General features: G+C 44.9%; 1 protein-coding gene across 1 annotated transcript in view; it reads right to left on the bottom strand.

The window, feature by feature from the left end:
- The window catches only part of lrrc69 (leucine rich repeat containing 69), a 23308-nt gene extending 3537 nt beyond the window's left edge, over nt 1–19771 (bottom strand). Inside the window, exons 1-8 of the mRNA XM_067256256.1 lie at nt 19595–19771; nt 19333–19459; nt 19152–19224; nt 18858–19053; nt 18444–18515; nt 17868–17969; nt 17389–17568; nt 16686–16787 (exon numbers count right to left, since the gene is read on the bottom strand). Of these exons, the coding sequence (XP_067112357.1) occupies nt 16686–16787; nt 17389–17568; nt 17868–17969; nt 18444–18515; nt 18858–19053; nt 19152–19224; nt 19333–19459; nt 19595–19771 (1029 nt within the window). The remainder of the gene's footprint in view (nt 1–16685; nt 16788–17388; nt 17569–17867; nt 17970–18443; nt 18516–18857; nt 19054–19151; nt 19225–19332; nt 19460–19594) is intronic.

Genomic DNA, 19771 nt, shown 5'->3' with positions numbered 1-19771 from the left:
TTTGTTCCTTGACTGTGTTCACGGAGGAATAACCAACTCCACGTGTTAAAACATGAAAGCGTGAGTTGCCCCCTGACGTGTTACTTTAAGTGTGAATGTTTTTTGCAAATATTACTGCAGGCCTACCCTGTGCTCTGCAAATGCACTGGTTTCTGATTATAGAAAATGTTCCCTTTGAAAGCCACTCAGTTGGTGCTCTCAAAGGCATTATTCCCAAAGCACACTCTCTCCCCGGGTGTCCCTTTAACTGAGCATCTTCAAAATTGCCAAGATTTCTACCCTCTTGAAATGTTGTCAAAGTGGCCTCATCCAATATTTTACCAGGGGATGCAGTCTTCTGGTGTTTTTTTGTGGTCTTGTCTGATCATGATGAATGAATGATGACTCTGTTTTTCTGCACCCATCGGTGGCGTGTTCTCTCTAAAGAGTCCCTCACCCATTAGGTATTGGTCCACAATGTCTTTGAAGTCCTGGGTCCCAGTGTTGCTTTTTGGGGACTTTGATCAGGCTCACAGGTAGCTGCTAAAAGTGGCTCAGTCAGTTGTGGAGTTAGCAAGACACATTGAAAAGAAGGGATTGAAGATTATCCACACACACACTCCGATATGACAGTGCATGAGAGGGATTTGATGTTTCAAGGCATTGAGTGTTGTGGCAGTGCATTCCTCCCCATGCTGTGATGAACACCAACTCTTGAGGTGTCAAAATGATTAAGACACAACCAACCATGGGGTTTTAGCTGGTAAAAGTGGTTATAAAAACACATAAATGTATGGATTTCTCTCAGTAACAAATCTATTGGATGCACACATAATGACATAAGTAAACATCATAGACATTGATTTCAGGCTAGCTAAAAAGGATCCAAAGATGATTATAGAGTGGATTAAAATAGCATCTTGATGTATAACATAATTTGAATGTATTTGTTTCACACACGTTTAAAGCAGTTGGGGCGACAGAGTTCCAAGTGGCTGTAGTGGTCAGCCATTTGTATTCCCCTACACAGAAATTGCTTAATATGTTGTCATAATGCTAAAATGTTTCAAGTTATCCCTTGAGAAGTTTTCGGCCTGACACAAGTGGCTTTTCCCTTTTCTTGTCTTCCACCTAATTCATATTTCAACTAAATAATGTATTGGTTTAACTGACAAATTCTTCCTTGTCCTTCTAAGTTGTTCAAGCTGATTGCTGCTGGTCATGACTCATTGCTGAAGTGTTTGGGCCAGCTGTAGTAAAAGGCTAGGCAGACACAGTTGACATTGAAAGAGGTGACACGCTGTCAACCAATTAGATAAGGGCCGTTGGCAGGAATCATTTAAACACATTTAGCCACTGCCCCATCAAAGTCACAATCAACCCACAGATATAGCGGGAGTCTGACCTACCCCCACCCCCATACCTTGCCCTTTCTTCCTTCAAAGTTAACAATAAAGAAGCTAGGGACCATGCCGTCGCAGACTCCAGAGGAGGTTGCCTTTTTTCGAACCGCTTTCTTTCTCTTTATCTCTCCATATTACCACTTAGACTAGATAAAGCTGGGGGATGAGCTGCAATGTGGCGATATTTCTGCTGCCATTCTCCCAGAAAAGTTCATTGTTAAGTTCCTCTCTCTCACTCTCTCCTTCTTTCTCGCCCTCTCTTTCTCTCCCTCTCTGTCTCTCTCTTTATCGTATGGCGTTCCACAGCAGACAGGGCTTGAATTAAGCGTCAGTCTGGGAAGCTGCTCTTGGCCGATAACAATACAAATGGATTTTCTCAAACAGAGAAAAACAGCTGTCTCCATTATTTGAATGCTTCACCTTTCCCCGCTCTATTAATTGGGTCTTTGATCACAAGCAGAGGTGCAGAGAGCCTGATAAGAAATAGGTTATTAGTAAAGTAGCCTAGAGGGCCGACTGTTGGGCGCCGGCACGGGCTGCGCACGATGAGATAAAGCGACTGTAATGCCGGTGAGCGCGAGTGGTGGTGAGTGATAGGGCCAAACCCGTATGGCCCCCGCTATGCTTGCGGTGGGAGAAGAGCAATACTCTAGACGCTATGATAGCTAACGCCGGATACAAATTCAACTCCCCGGGATAGAGCGTGGTATTGAATTCCGTAAAGACTGCTTCTAAACGGTTTACAATTATTTTTCTGCCCTCCCTCTCTCGCTATAAATCAAACCGTGTGTTACAGAGTTTTTCCGCATTATTTGTATTTGATCTGTAAGGTGGCAAAAGTAACCATAGCCCTTGAGGAAAATTTAGTTATAAATTGTAGCCATACTAAATCTCCCAGAAGCCTGTTTATTTTAATCACTTTCCAATCCTCGGGATGATTTGCAACACTTCTCCGGCAAATGTTCAGGAACTCCCTATCTTGTAATCCCTTTTTATTTTTGCTCTCTTTCTCCCCGCAACCAAGGTATAGTGGGCTTGTCTGCGAGGGGACGGCGCTGCATTTGTGTTCCGTTAACGTGGTAAGAACGAGTGCAAGTGTTGATATTAAATGACTGAACACAAGGTTATCTCCTCTCCACACATGCTTGGCTGCCCCAGGCCAGGGTAATCTGCTAATAGCCTTCAGAGTGAATGACATTATTACGAGGCTTAGGGTGAACGTCTCTTCACGGGGTTGGCTGAGCGATGCACGCGGCCGACAGAGACTCTATCAGTTTGGACCAAGGAAGCTCAAGGTGGATAAGACCGGGAAAGAGAGGAGAGCGGGCTATGTTTTAGAGCAGGGAGGAGAGATAACGGGAGAGGGATAGACGGAGGGAATACTGAGAGATTAAAACGTAGAAGTGAGAGAAGAGGGAGAGGAAATAGGAAAAAAGAGAGAGAAAATAGAGAGCTCTGTGGTAGAGGATCGAATGAGGTAAGGACTAAGGCACCTGCAGGCCAAGGACAAAGTAGACATTGTGTCCTCACACTCTATCCTACCAGCAGGTGAGCTCAGGAAGGGGAGAGAGAGAGAGAGAGAGAGAGAGAGAGAGAGAGAGAGAGAGAGAGAGAGAGAGAGAGAGAGAGAGAGAGAGAGAGAGAGAGAGAGAGAGAGAGAGAGAGAGAGGAGAAGTAAAGATTGAGGCTTTTCCTTGGAGGCGATCATCGAAACTTACTGAGGATGGAAAAACCTCCAGTAGTCCTCTCTTTTCTCCCCTGGGCTCATATGGGAAAACATGTAATCCACCCAAAGCACAACCTGCTGTTTAACACACACACACACATATATATGTAAATCTAAGCCGCGCATCGATATGTAGAAGAAGATCCTACGGAACAGTGTATTTGTGTGTGCGGGCTTGTCGTACGTTTTAATTGCGGACTACCTCACCGGCAGGGCAGCCTATTAGATGTGCTGAGGTGCAACACCGGCGCCTCTTCTTTTCACCATCCACACCTCTGACTTCAGCTTCAACTCTAGAACGCGCCACCTCCGGGAGCTCTCTGATGACTCCTCCATCAGGTCAGCGCACTGCCGTTTTTGGGGGCATATTTTCAGTTAGCAGATGGTAGGCTACTGCCGGTAACGTCGTAGAATAATCTTCAAAGGGGGTTCTTTATTAATGAATGAATGCGGTGGGATAAATGCCTGTAAATATCAAGAGAAGGGAAAACTTAAAAGGACGTTTAAATCATAGAGATTAGGTCAATTTTTACACCGGTCTGCCAAATGTGTTCGTTTTGATTCAGCTATGTGGCTGCCTCTTGCAGGGGAAATGAGAAGACATCATATTTCATTCTACACGTATTTTGAGTTGTAAATGAGCAGCAAAAAAAAGATGCTTTTAAATCTATGTAATCTTTATAAATAATAAGTAGTCCCTATGCATTTTTATATAAAATATACAGAATATCAGTTGTAAAAATGTCATTAAAAAACGGACCCCTGTGCAACCGACGCAAGCAAGCACACCCTACAATTTCCCCAGAAATTGTACCCTCTCTAGTTATGGTTTATTATACTGTCGTAGAGGCAGTGATCTCTTTTGACTGTACTGTTGGTTTTTGCACAGTGAAAAACCTGACACAGCTATACCTAGGCCTCATTTCCCTTGGCCTCTTCAACAAGGCCAAGGGACCACACTGACTCTAATGACTTCTTGCTTAAAACACACTGCTTTTTGCACTGCATTACAATAATGGTATCTTGTACATTTGTATTTTTTGTAATATTTGTATTTTTGTATTGTAATTTACGGCAACTTATATTTTATTTTATTGTATATTTAATTCTATTCTAATCCCACTTAGTACTGCTAGTTTATGTACCCTTAGTATAGTTAGTCCACATATTTAAATTGTAGGTATATGTTTATTGTATGCACCTTCCTGCCAAAGCAAATTCCTTGTCTGTGCAAACTTTCATGGCGAATAAATCCCATTCTGATTCTGATTTGTAATCAGAAACCAAGAGTTTATAAATGACAAGCATCAAATATTTTATTACTTTTATTATTGTTTTTATTGATTTTATGTAAAGCACCTTGAGCTGCAATTCTCGTATGAAATGTGCTATATAAATAAAGTCTTATGATTATTATTAATATTTTGGACACTGACTTTGTGGGCCGATAGGCTTTGTGAAAAGTGCAGACGCGAACGCCTTGCGAGGAGCGGAAACCGGGAGTTTCTCGGGCCAATCGGTTCTCCCGCCGGCCCAGGTGATTGATGGGTAATGAGTTCTGAATGAGGAGCGGTCGAGGGCGCCACGCTGCTGCCTACTGTGTGTTTAGCACATGATGGATGGCGCTCAGAGATCCCAGCACGCCGCACAGATTCGACGGCGCACGCAAAATCCAGGAACGTGTTTGTGTGTGTGTGGGTATGTGTGTGTCTGAGGACTCAAATCTGCGAAGGTGTGCGCACTGTACAAGAAGTAAGGCTAATCGGGGGAGGTCTGTATGTACTGCATGGACACAGGAACAGCTAACAGGATCAGGTCGTATTCAACCAAATTCATTCTCAGAGGCGATGTGCACAGATTCACTTTCGGCGCATCCAGTGAGTAGACCTCTTATCAGCGGCAGCACATTGTGTGTCCAATCAGCTGCCATCTGATCTATTCCATTCCATTCCAGGCTAAACTCACCAGGACACCAAGGCCATTTTGCCATTGCATTCTGGGAGACACAACACACTGGAATGTTGAGTCCCGTAGATTCCATGCCCATTTTAGACAACACTCCATCCGGATCGGTTTTATTTTGGATCAAAGACACAAGTGGGGATCTCACCAGTCGACCAATAGATGAATATAGGCGACAGGAAGCAGGAAGGGAGTTTGTCCTTGCAGACGTGTATCTGTTTGAGTTTCTAATACTGAGTCTTGAGCTACAGTAAGCTAGATGTTTAGGTCTGAATAGAGATAAGGGAAGACAAATGACCTCAACTACAGTATAACATGTCATGTGAGAAGTTGAACTTGGCAACGGCCTTTTGAACTGAACTTCACTGAAGCGTCCAGAAGTTGCAGAGGCATCCCAATGAGTTAATTTGTAACATTGAGACTGGTACATCTTTCTATAATATAAATGTTATAACATAAAACACAGGACCGTTACCTGAGACAGGCAACCGTCTCTTCCCCTTGAATCCTGTTTAAAGCTGTTTTAGCTCAGGGAGTGCAGTTGGCAGCTACGCTGCAAACTCCCTCATAGAGCCTGCTGGGCGCTGAAATTCTGGGATGTGCGTCCACTCAGAAACGCAGGTCAAAATGGAAGCATTACTGGATTTGAACTCTTTCGGACTTAAAAGTTGCTGAATGTTACACGGTTTATGCTAAGTCCTCTTAAACCCCATGAGGGAGTGGTGAGAGTTCCTTTGTGTCTCTCCCAAGCTCCTCGGTGTGCACCTGAGAGGGCTTCTAAAACAGCAAGGTCACCCGCTCCTGCCTTCCTCCCTTGCTCCCTTCCTTTTCCCCTCGCTCTCTCTCTTTAGTTCACTCACCCATACGCAGTCTCAATCCTTCCAGACCCCCTCCACCCCTCCCCCCCCCACCCCCCCACAACCACCACCCTCACACACACTCCCACACACCATTCCCTGTTCCCCGGGCAGGCGTGGAGCAGTAGAGTGAAACAGGTCACGGGGGGGGGGGGGGGGGGGGGGGGTTGGGGGTTGAGGCCTGCTGGCGGTGCCAGAAAGGAAGAGGCAGAGATATGAAGGAGAGGTGGAGTGTGGTGGTGGGGGGGGCAGGAGGAGTTAAATAAGTGCGTCTGACGAGGCGAGGAGTGACGGGACACACCTGAGCCCCTCGCGCTGGCGTGATTAATAAGGCGTCCGGGAGACGCGGCGGTGTTAAGCACCCCAGAGAAGCACACCGGGAAATTTATAGCCCCTGCCCGGCACCCCTCCACCCCCCCCCCCCTCCTGCTTCTCCACTCCTCCATCCCTCCTCCACCCCCCCTCCCCCTGGTCTCTCCCCAGCTGTTCGGCACCTGGATGCTGGCCTGAGAGCGAAAGAAAAAGCAGGAGAAAGCGAGAGAGACACTCACACATCCATCTCTCCGAGGGGGTATGTGAGGAGGGGGGGGAGGAGGGGGTGGGGGTAGGGGTTGGCAGGTGTTCTCAGGGACCAAGGTGAGGTTTGTGCGTATGTGTGCGTGTATGTGTGTGCGCGTGTGTGTGTGCGCGTGCGTGTGTGTCTGTGTGGGGGTGGGCTCTAGGATACAGACTTTGTTGCTTTGCTCCAGAGTGTTCTCAGTGTTGGAGGGCACGCCTCGCAACAGTAACTAATTGCCTACAGTCAGGGATATGTGTGTTCATCCACTTTTGTATTGTCGCTACCCTTTAAATCATCGGACTACATGCACAAGGATGAATTCAAACAAACAAACGAAATGGACGACACTTCCATCAGAGCGCACAAACGCAGCGGTTGACCCAACGCCTGGGTCCTGGGAGCAATGCATGGACTGAATATTAGAAAGTGTCATAGGCGTGTTGTTTCCATATCTCTGGAGTGCCTTTTAACTTGTTTGTGCTCATCTGTCAGCGAAGCTGAATATTTCATGCAACTTGCATTGCTAACTTCCAGTCAGCAGGACAGCACACATTGGATATTTACAGAATAAACACTGTATACTACTGTCCCTGTAGAGGCTACGAGATTGGTTTCATTTTGGTGATTATGTATTAATAAGTCTAAATTAAATAGGATGCCCTGCAGGCATGCCAAAGTGCCTTCACGATTTCATGATATGTATCTGTTCATGGGAGGAATTCTTAATGGAAAATGTCGCTTTTCTTTAGACTTTAGGGAATTTCATTTTGCACATTAATTTGAATATTTTGGGGATCGTGAAGTTTTGGGTTTCTCCCATGACATGAAGAAAGAGGGAAAAAGAAGTGAGATGGAGGATGTTAGTTCATCAGTGACTGTCAAGCAAACATGAAAGTTTAACTGATACGCTCAGTAACACACAAAACCTCATGTATGCAATTGGTTAAAAAAATACAGTGTCTGATCCTCACTAAAGAAAAATCCTAAAATGGCCCTATTAAGAAGCAGTATATGCCCAATTAACAATGTAAATAAAATGTGTGTGAATTATATTAAAAGTAATATATGACATATGTTATATGATATATACAAATGCTAATAAAAAGTGTCCCCTGATGTTGGTGTTGAATGTGAATTGCTCCTCATCCACTTCCAAAGGCCATGTACTTCTCTCTCCACCCAGTCCTCTCATGTAAGCTGCACACATTAGTTCCCTCGGCCAGCAGACACTTAAGGCAGTGCAGCTTTGCCACAGCTGCTCTACTCTTTATCAGCTGAGCAGGTGTCTGAGAGGATAGGCCTGCCAGGTCAAGAGAGGTCTCTTTCCCTCTCCTCTCTTCCTCCCCTCCTCGTCTCTCTCTCCCTCTCTCCTTCTCTCTCCTTCTCTCTCTCCCGCTCTGTCTCCCTCTCTCTCTCTCTCTCTCTCAGGTTTTTCCAGATCTCATAAAGCTCCCAGTACATTTTCAAATCAATCTGCGCTGGAATTCCCAAGAATCAGCTTGAGTCCAATTAATCCTGCTCCGGCTCTCATCTCCCGCACGGTGACTACTTTGACTCTGAGCTGAGGGGTCTCCCTCAGACGGGCGGCGACAAGCCCCGACAAAACGTTGCCAATTACCTCCCCTACTCTGTCCTCCTCCTCCCCACCTCCTTCCCTTCGTCCGCTCCCTCCCTACACCCCCCCCCCCGGCTCTTTCTCCACCTCCCGTTCACCTTCCTCCTCTCCCACTTTCCCTCTGCTGATCTCGTCCTCTCCCCTCCGTCCATCAATCCGCCCTCCCTCCCTTCATCCTTCCCCGATGCCTCCCACATCTAAAACAAATGTTTGACCGAGCTGTTCTCGCAGGATTATCCAGCTGCGAGGATTATCCAGCTGTGCGAGTGTGAGGAATAGCCGGATGCGTTTGACGTGATGCATGGTGCAGCCTAATTATATAGATGCTGAATAAATATTTACAGATGGCGAAAGATTTGTCTGTCTACGGGTAGGACTGGAATAGTGATTTTAGGTTCCTTTAGTAATGGCAGAAGAAAATGCCGGAATTCGGTTGTGTCTCTGTGCTGGGAGTGGGAGAGCATTGACAAAGGTGTCGAAAGAAAGTCTGGACCAAAAGCCTCTGCATGTTCTCATGTAAGATTGTCTTCTTGTGCATTATGAAAACAACTCTGCTAGTCCTGGTCACTGAGCCAAACTTAAGCAAAAAGAGAGAGTAGGAGAGGGCAAGGGCCCCAGCTTCTTATCCGTCTTTTGTTTCACTTTCAGCTTTACGATATGAGCTAGCAGAAGACTTCACTGGGGACTTTTATGTGTTTCAAAGTAAGGAGGGTCGTATACAGAGCTGTTCTGTCCTTTGAGTTATCCCCATCTCATGGGCAGAGCTGTGAAATACAGAGACACATGGTGTTTTTATGTTCAACTTGTTTCCTTCCATGTGCTGTACCTGTCTATGTCTGAAGATGTAGCCCGTGTGTGTGTGTGTGCTCACCTGCCTGAATCTATGCATGTGTGTGTGTGTGTGTGTGTGTAGGGCCACTACCATCTGGTCAGCTCAGCCTCCGGAGAGCTCCCGGCCAGCTTGCTCACCTGGGCCGTGCCAACCCCCCCCCCCCCCCCCCCCCACACACACACACACATCTGAGCAGCCGGCAAGATGGCGTGCCAGCCAGGCATGGCTGACAGAGGGAGGAACAGAAATATAACAATGGCGGGGTCTGTCGTTTCCATACTTTGAAAAAGACGTGGCACCAGAGACGCGTTCCTCCTCCGCGTCGCAGGCACACGGACGAGGCCTACGGGATGCGTCCTACGCCTGGACAATGTCCAACCCCCAGGCCCGCTGTGGCTCGGTCTGCTCACTTGGCCTGAGATCCCGGCTCCCTCTGAAGGGTTGTCCTCTACTATCAATTACCAACCAACCTACACCCCCCCTCCCCCCCACCAACGCCGCAGCAACGGGACAGACACCTGCAGTGTGTTTGTCACCCCTTCCGTCGGCATCTGTCAGCGCGCGCGGCGTCGCGGGAGAGAGAGAGAGAGGGGGGCCCCATCTGTTGTCGCACCGTCGTCTCGCTTCGAAGGGGCAAGCGGGGCGAGGGCCTCGCCGCCGGGGAGCGCTTCACGGCTCGCTCTGGCGGGGGTTATCGAGGGCGGAGCCTTTCCCGCTGTGCGTTTCTCCACGGGCACAATAACACGGCGAAACAAGGAACCATCCGGTCGATCGTCCCTTTTGTAATGGCACCTCGATACTGTAGCACCACTTTTAAATCGTGTGCATTTTGTCGAGAAGCTTAGTAAACTGTTATTAGTGCACACGTTTAATAGAAGAGCTATTCACACACATTGAGTTTTAAGTCGTTTATAGAAGCACATGGAGGACAGAAGTACTTGGGGTGAAAACCGGGAGATTAAACAAACCTGCCTGGCTTTCCTATTCCATCTCTAAACCCCTTCCTTTATCAGTCACACAGTCATCCATTCATTGATGTTGGGTTGAAGCTGTCTTGTAGAATAAACAGGCAGCTAACACAAGGGGTATAACACCAGAGGAGGCACATCGTATGAAGACATCCATGGCGACAACGCAGCTGGAGGGATGGAATGCTTATGGCTCAGTCGTGCAGGCTGCAGCATTGCGAAGGCATGTTTATCTTTGGTCATCCGATCAGCAGCATCAAAAATCGAAAGCAGCATATATTTTCGTGTCGCGAATTGAACAGGCTCTCATACGATTCATTAAAATGTGAATTTGCAATGAGGCTGGTTGGAACGACGTGGCCTGACTGGTGAAGCCCTTCGCCACATTCTCTCGGGTCTAGAGGAGCGCCTGTTGTCGGGCAAAAGCTACGGTAAAGTCAGTCTTGAGATGTGTTGTTGGTTATCGAGATTTAAGTCTACCTGTCCATTAGCCTTGTCGGCCATCTTGACTCTGCCTATCAACATCAGACTTCAAACATGACTCCAAAAATCGGTTTGGGGCACTCTCAACCTTTAGGGCTCTGTTTGGATGCGACACAGAGAAAGAGAGGGAGGAGAGAATGAGTGTCAGTAAGCAATAGGGGTGAAGGGGAGAGAGATTTTCCGATGAGAACCAACACATTCCTCAAGGACGTTCTCCCCCACCCCCCACGCTCCCTCCCGGCCTCCCATGCTCACTCATCCCAGCCCAGACAGATGTTTGGCCAGCGAAGCCTGGAGCGCCACGGGCACTGTGTGTTCTAGAAAAACCCAGGGACCAGATGTCGCTACCTGGTGTCCGCCAGCCGCCAAGCCAGCCGCTGCTCGCAACACCAGGCATGCTCCCGCACGCCATGTCACATGACCTTTGGTCGATTCTTTTCAAGCCCATCCCATGAAGCGTGCTGGACCGCCCGTCATAACCCGTGTCAGAACATAAAACATACACAGTCCATGGTTTGTTTACGTCACGGTGGGTTTGACATGTCCATGTTGAGAGACGTGATTTGTTTAGCCCGAATTCAATAAGTTAACTTGTCTATACATTATGTGACTATACATATAACACAATAGGAATATTCATGATGCAGCCCTTGTAGTGGTTTTCAGATTGAAATGCCCTGGAACACTGGAAATATTGATAGAATGGCATAAGCCACCGCAGAAAACAGCTAAATAAATTGACATTGTTAGTAAAAATAAAGCTTTGCAATTGAATTCAAAGGAACATGACTCATGCAATTGCTAGATTCAGTAAAAGCCAGCCAACCATCACAAAGAACCAAAAGGGAATATTTAAAAAAAGACTTCAAAAGAAAAATAAACAGAAAAATACAATTTGACTTCACTGTAGATGCCATTTCACTTTGTTTTGTAACCTAAAAATGTTCATCCTACCTTGGTCCCCAGCCATCACTGAAACCAAAGAAAACTTTGCAGTGTGTGACTGTAGTGAAAAGCTTATTTGTATGTTTTAGGATTCTGAAAACGGTTGTTTTTCTCAACGACAGTACATATGAGGTTTGTAGCTTGTTGACTTGGACTTACCCAGAACTGTCAGATAGCATGCAGACTGACGCTAGTAGGTCAACCTTTTTACAGCTCATTTGAAATTTTGCTTTGACTGAATACAGTTCTCAATTTGATCTTATTGGAGAAAGATTTAGAAGTCAAATGAAATCAAGGACTGTCCACCTGCCCACCTGGGCATGTTAACTCACACTTCAATTCTCTCATATCAAGGAGGCAAAAATATTTTCTCTCACTGGTTACACGCAACAAGAACAAGTACACCTGTTATCATCAAGGACCTGAAACTTAAATTTCAGTTAAGCTTTACATTTCAACGATGCCTTTTTTTGAGTAGGTACCTGCTATCTCTTCCTAAGATGCCGCAACATGCTTGTCTGCATCCCCCGATGTATTTGCTGAGTGCGTTGGCGGAAACAGCAGAGAAACACACTGCCCCCTTGTGTCCACGAAGCAGAACGACAACAACAACAACAGAGAATTGATTGCAACGGCCATCACACTGACAATGCCTTGGTAGTCTGGCAGGCAGCAACTCAATACCAGATCAGCCATTCTGGGACGATGTGAGACAATAGATTGGACTGATTGGAGTGCCAGTCCTCCAGCTTTTTACAGTGGCTCACCGCTTGGTATTGAGTGGCTGTTTTTCTCCCTCTTCAGACCAAAGCCTCTAATACAGCAATCAATGCCACTTATTTTAATAGCTCCCTCTTATATCGGTAAAACTTGAGAATATCATAAGAGGCTGGGAGAAGGGTGTGTGTGGGAGGAGTTGGAGAGGAATGTGTGAATGTGTGGAGGGGGGGGGGGGGGGGGGGTAAACTGGTGCCAAGACGTTTTTCTGAAATGAAAACTGTGAAGTGAAAGCAATCATGGATCTCTGGGTCTTTTGAGAAATGAGAAATTGAGCTGGTTCGAGGTTCGAGGTTTCACGGATGGAGAGAGAATAGAATGGAGAGTGTTCTGGAAAGTGTCCTCCTTCCGTCAGGATGACGTTGAAAATGTTTTTCGAAAAGTACTATTGAGTAACAACCACTTGTATTGAAAGTCATGAAAACTCCATGGGAAGTGGACGTTTGCATTAATGTGCGCATGAAAAGTGATTCGAAACTGACCTAATTTACTTAATCCATCTCGCCTTTGTGTTTTCTTTACCCATTTATCAAAATGGAAGCATATCCTATTAGTAAAATCTGATTCAAAGGCAAATAAATCATGCATACAAAACAGAACACAATGCAGAATTGCAGACTCCATAGTAAATAGACCAAGTCTCCGATGACTTCAAGTCATTTGAAACAGACCAAATATGTTTTCCAACTCATGCATCTCATCTCCAGGACCTGTCGGCATGACAATTTCACTCTTCAATCAAAGTGATTAGGCCCTATAGGATCATTAAAACATACTTTAATAATGGTTCAGATTCAACTGCAAGAGAAGAGATTGTTTAGACAGAGGTCAAGTGTTTAGCAGCATCATAATGGAACCAGGTAGTTTTATTGTAAAAAAAAAAGTAATATATATACATTTCCTTCACTGTGCAGTTGAATATAGTTCCTCTTGCTGACAATCACTCCTGCTTTCAGTAAATCGTTTTTTCAAAGGTCACAGATGTTCCTGGCTTGTGGAGATATGTTTTGTTAAAGTTAGGGTACATAATTGGACACATGCACCAACAGTTAATCTGGTCTTCCTCTCTGATGAGTTCGAGGGTTCTAGTAGTATTAAACCACACAGCAGTGTCTAATGTAACCTTGTGAACAAATCCCTCAAGTCCATCATCCTCCACCACAGAAAATGCCTTGTCCTTGACAATCATGTCAACAAGGGCCTCATCCAGCTGATTGTCCACCTTTAAAATATACCAAATAAATACTAGTTGCTATGCATAGATTAAATATTTAAATAGATTAAAATGTTAAATATTGTAACTGTGAATATTTGTTTACACTCATGAATTTATATACATTTGTATTTAACATACGTTGCCCAGGAGGTGCACCAGCGAAAGCAGCAGAGCCAACTGTGTTGGTTGAAATGTATTTCTTAGAAGATGACGCAATGTACAGGATTAACACTTAATGTATTTGACTTTGACATTTTTTGCAAAAACATAATCTTGACCTTTAACACATTTGTATAGGCAGGGCCTACACACTGCCGTAGGTCAATACCTCTTTGTACATTTGGTGACATCCATAGCTCTTGTCTGTTCAGTGAATTGAAAACACGTGGGCAGTTTATAGCCGCATGGGCAGCAAAGGGTATCTTGGATTTACTTAAGTCAAAGTTTATTTGACCAGGTGCTGACAGGGGCCTTTGTTAGGCTGTGCCAAATTGGGGTGTTTATTAGACTTCATCAAACCTACCTTCTCATCCAGCCCTCCAGTCACACAGGCCATGGAACACACCAAGGCAACATACACTAATACTGTAAGCTACATTAAGATATATTATTGCTAAAATGAATGTGATTGTCTATTATACAATATTACATAATAGACTATTTAGTATTTACTGAAACAGAGACAACTCAACACAAATGAAACAAGCCCAGCACCTGTACAATCTAATCCACACACAATTAATTACAATTTACCCTTTATTTGCATATCTCATTTGTGTGTCTTTCAGCTATTGAAACATTAAGCTACGTTGTTCCTGCGAAAGCAAGTCTTCCCACAACAATAGGGCTTAGGCTTCAAATACAGCCAGTTAAATAGTCAGAGGGAAGGCACAGGTACACCCCCATGCCTTTTCAATAAATCCCAAATTTGCCAGCTGTCACTCAACCTCCGAAACACACTAAATTAGAATCTATGCGCAACCAGCTACTTTACATTTACTTTACTCACACCCCACGAGGTAAGACAGGAGATCCTTTTCACCAAAGGCAATATTCTCTCCTTTTCTTTGTAATTATCCGAGCCAGACTCGCTTATTAACATACGGCACGTATGTCAGGAATTTTCCAAGGAGTGTTCAGGCTTCTCCAGTTGGAGTCTGTTGCCTCTCCGTATGGTGTGTGTCTCCTCCTCCCAGGATAGCGTCAGCCACCAGTTCATCTCCATTAACGTCAATCAAGAGCCACAAAGTTCTTTATTTATGAGGGAATGTTTAGGTACTCCCTGAGTAGGCTACATGTAATATATGCAGCATGAGAAGTGTCTGATCAGTGTTATGAACAAAACACAGGCTTCACATGGAAATTGGGTTAGTGTTTGTGTGGCGGTGAGGGAAAAAACAGATATAAAACAGAAGGGGGGGGGGGCAGCTGATAGGCTAGGCTGCGTATGAGCAATGTGATTTTGCTTAGAATATAGGCATGTATCTGCTGAGGGTCCGTACTCCAGACAGACAGGGCCTGGGGCCCCTCTGCCAACATCTGCTGCCCAGGATAATGCCTGTTCACTTCTGACGACCTTTCTGCTCCACGGCTACCAGGATGCCAACACAGGCCAGTGACCTAAATATAGACTCCGACACCACTATATTCCCAATGAAATGCAGTCATTAATATGCTATGAAGTGGACACTTCTCTCAATTGGGATTCACAAACAAGTATGAGGGCATGTGTCCTGTGTGGGTGGTTCCCGTGGGACTGTACTTACATTATTTGTTATTGTAAGCACCGCACTCCAGCCTGCCTCTCGGCCTTCCAGAGAATAAGATCAGATGGTGCCTGGCCCTGGTGGTGTGCTTCTGTCTCGAGGCATGAAACTGCCGAGCCAACTAGCAGAGGACCATACTGGGGCTCTGTTTAGTTCCACGAGGTTGACCATGGCTTGGCGCACTGCCCTGTCCAATCAACTGCTGGACTGATTACAAGGGAATTTTGACATTGCTAGGCACACAAACCCATACGCACGTACACACTCACACACCCAAACACAACAGCACAGACCGTTCAAATAGATGATACAGTATATATGACATGATAGTCCAGAACACTGGGTACATTCCTTTCAAGTTCATTTAGAAACTGATTCATAAAAACAATACAAGGAAATGTTTGTGCGAGTGAAAATAAAAGGCAGAGATGGTTGTCTGGACAGAGAGCAGGCCTGTGGCTCCATAATTGGCATGTGATAGATGAAGTACTCTCTCTGCAATAGGGGGAGAAAAAAAAGGTACTTTTTTTAATGCGTCCAGGGCCACTGGAGCGAGAGAGAAAAAGAGTCATTCTAATGACTGACGACCCAACGGCTATTTCCACTGTCCACCCCTTCTCCCCGCAGTCCTCCTCATTGCCCGCCTCCTAAGTGCACTTTCCCCGCCACTTGGAAAATTGATTGAAACAAAATGTCACAATTATGCCCTGTAGCTCACGGCTTCAATTATTCATCAATTAGGGGGCTTTTTTTCCGGACCTGATTTCTCATTCGGTTTGCGCGAGATGTATGGCTCCCCTGCTGTTAACCAGTCCAAAGTCATTAGTTTCTGGGTTTGCAATTAAACCTGATGCATAATTCATCAGGCCCAACTCTGCCGACACACTGCACAGCGAGCTTGCTAGGCGTGGATGGGAAATTAATTCGGAGAAATGAAGTTTTTCTCGCAGGTTGGAACAGATGCCGCGGCCTGAAGATGGAGATGAGGCATGGAAGCTTAGGTGCGGTAGATCAACTCTGATAAGGGAATAGGATAAGATTATATATTCAGCGCAGCATTACAAATAACCCGTGCAAAATCTGTATAGAAAGTGTATTTTTCATTTTTAACACAGTTACATGATTATACCAGTCATAAATCAATTATAAGAGTTCCATTTTATTATGAATTTGTTATCATAAAAAATCATAGCCTACTCTGAAGGCAAAATACAGAACTATGGGCCTTAGGCTATGTGAAAAATGTCAAGACAATTCAGTACAATTACTATATTTAATAAGCTCTTTTAGAAGGAATTGATGTTGTACTCAGTAGGCTACTAAAATAGTTTTAGTAACTAAAATATGGCATGAAGATGTAAACACTGCAATTCTTAACAATCCTCTGTCGCCACCTACAGCATACTCTGTTACTACACCACTGGCTTAAGGCCACAATCTATTACTGTCTAGGCTACATTAGAATATAGGCCTATTTTGATTGGGCTTGAGGTGTGAATATTTGGTGCCTGGACCGGCATCAATAAACAAACAGCTTTTACAGCTCTGAAGTAAAATGTCATCGTTTTGCAGATTGCTTTTAATGATCTCTCTCTACAGAGCCAACACCATAGAAGGAGTGTCCACTCTTGTTGAAGCACTTATAAGAACAGAGAAGCACACGGACTGGAATGGTCTGGTGACTCCTTATCCGCATGTCCTAAAACAAAAGCAAGATGAGATCAGACCCTTAGAGACATCCATTAGAGCCCATGTTCCTAACCCCTTCGATGCCCCTCACCCTTCCTTCTCTCTCTCACTGCCATATGAGGCCTAAAGCCTGGGATGATATGTTCTACCTGAGGGGCCCACATTTTGGAGTTATCATGTAAATTTACATTTACATTTAGTCATTTAGCAGACGCTCTTATCCAGAGCGACTTACAGTAAGTACAAGGACATTCCCCCGAGGCAAGTAGGGTGAAGTGCCTTGCCCAAGGACACAATGTCAGTTGGCATGACCGGGAATCGAACTGGCAACCTTCAGATTACTTTTTTTACGATTACGACTCCCTCACCGCTCAGCCATTTGACTACATTTGTAAATAAGAGTTTGAAGAGTTGGGGGGAGAGCCTCTGCCTCTAGGCTAATGTTTTACCACTAAAATAATACACATTGTGGACACACTAGGATTAACCTAAAATTGCTTTATGAATTGTTTATTGAATCCAGGAAATCAAGAAAAAACTGAAACAATGACATATCTCGTACACCTAGCACCGAGATATGATGATATCAACCTTTCAATCGAGTGACGTACCTTGTGGAGGTTGATGAACTGGACACACTCAAGCCAGGTGGTTAGGAAGGGCAGGGAGCAGAGGCCACAGAGGCCCCAGCCCTGCAGTGTGCTGGCCAGGGTGGGGTGGCAGAGCAGGGCCTCGTGGACCACGGAGAACTGGTCCCTGTCCTCCACCAGGATCAACCTAGCAGCCAGCTCCTAGAATCCCACAGCAGGGAACACTCTTGTTCTTATTTTCACTTCACACTTGGCCTTCATTGTACCAACAAAATCCGGGTAGATTATTGAAATGACTTTCCCTGAAGATGTTTTGAGAGTGTAAATAAAGTAACGGGCATTGTTACTGGTGATTGTCCTTTCAAATTGTGTTTTTTCTCTTGTCGGCTACCAGAATGAACTGTACCACGTCTGGTGACGATTGTGTTCTGGGAGTTTCACCAACAACTATGCCAGATGTGTTGATGGGTACAGCTCAGATTAGGTTGGGTACACTGTACCTTTAATGACAGCACCTCCACCTCTTGCACAGACTCAATCGGTTCACAGGGCACAAAGTTGTTGTCTTCACAGTGCAGCTTCCTCAAAATCATGAGCTGAAACTGAACAGCACACACCATCATTGCCTAGTCCTACAGAAAATGGGTTAGTTAAGGTGGTAGGGTGAGGTTGGGGGCTAGTTTATGCGATATACTAATGCGTTCTATAGAGAAGCGAGACTGGCGTTGGTCACGGTTTGGAATGGAAGGGAGAAAACAGGACAACGGCGGATATCGCTATAAAAAAAGAAAACGTTGTTTACGACGTAGTTAAGGTGGCAGGCGTGTGTTGCTTAGGCGGCCGCCTTAAATGAAAAGTGCTGAGGGAAACCCTGAGGAGGGTCCTTACCAGTTATCCATATGACAGGTAACCCCTGCCATCTCTGCCACATGGCAACTGTAGTCTATCATGTATTGTCTTATATATCCTGTTTGTGTGTCTTTCACTATGCCTGTTTACACAAATTGCCCCTCTGGGACAAATACGGTTATTTGAATTGAACTGAACAAGAAAATAATGCAATAGTTGGTACTTACATCCACAGGAAACATTGATAAATTGTTGCCAGCCACATCCAGGATTCTAAGACTAGACCAACATACAATACCCTGACAATGAGAGAGGAATGTTAGGGGACAACATTCAGATTTCCCTTTGAAATTTAGCATGTTATATGTAAAATTGTAGACTAATAAGATTGGCATACTAACTCCTACAACTGACTGGCCTGAAGATACAGAAATAGTTTGCTGGACTGTATGATTCTGATCCTTGACCTATTTACAACAATTCTGCACTTAACTAAATAAAAAAAAATCATTAGCCTACATACTGACTCAATAAAACAAACTTAGCCACCAGTTCAGTTGTACTTATGGACAGAATGTGACATTTCTGACATGTATTAGTTATTTATTCCGGGCAAGCGTAGTCCAGAATGGTACCTATACCTCTGGTAATTCTTTCAGCTTGTTTCTGGCCAGGTATAACCTGGATAAATGTGACAAGTTGTAGAGCTGTTGCGGCAATCGGATCAAATCGTTATTGGTCAAGTTGATCTCCACAAGTGTATCAAGAGAGCACAACTCCACAGGGATCTCCTCCAATCTGTTGTCCGTCACACTGAGGGTTTTAAGTCTAACCAGCCTGAGAAAACAGATGACTGTGGTCATAGAAATGGTCATGTGCAATCGATCATGCTGGTTTTTCATGTTCAAATATGGTTGAACAAGCTTCATGTGCACCTGTCTATTGCTGATGGCAAGAACTGAATGCAGTTATGATTTAGATTGAGAATAACCAAGTTAGGGAGTCCACCTAGGATAAAAACAGATAATGAGTGTTGAGATTGGGGGCGTTGACTGATGTAGCTAGGCTTAATATGTGGTTCGAGCCCTAGGACTGCACTTGTGTGGCAGAACATACCTAACACAGCCGGAGGCAATGACGTGATTTTGTTTCCAAATAGGTAGAGTTTTCTCAAGGAGGTCAAGTGCCCCACAACAGATGGAATTTCCTCCAAAGTATTATTTCCCAAATTCAATTCTGTCAACTGCATAGCAACAGACAACAAACAGATAAAGCAAAGTTTGAGTAGCGTATCAATGACATATTTAGGGGATGGCTTTGTTTTTTAGGCTACAGCAGCACGTACACAAGATTGTTTACTGATGCAATGCGTACTCACGTGTTGCAAAGACTGTAGTTCCACAGGCAAAGTTGTGAGCCAATTGTTGCTTAGCTGTAGTTTTGCAAGATTTGTTAATTTTGAAACGGATTTTGGAACGTGCTTTAACTTCTTCGAGCTCAGATTGAACGATTTTGAATTAGCTTTTAATGCTCCAATAACCACGTTCTCAGCCAT

This window comes from Osmerus mordax, chromosome 18 (assembly GCF_038355195.1).
Source record: "Osmerus mordax isolate fOsmMor3 chromosome 18, fOsmMor3.pri, whole genome shotgun sequence".
Taxonomy (NCBI): Eukaryota; Metazoa; Chordata; class Actinopteri; order Osmeriformes; family Osmeridae; genus Osmerus; species Osmerus mordax.
The sequence above is the reverse complement of the archived record's forward strand: the minus strand, read 5'-3'. Positions and strand labels throughout refer to the sequence as shown.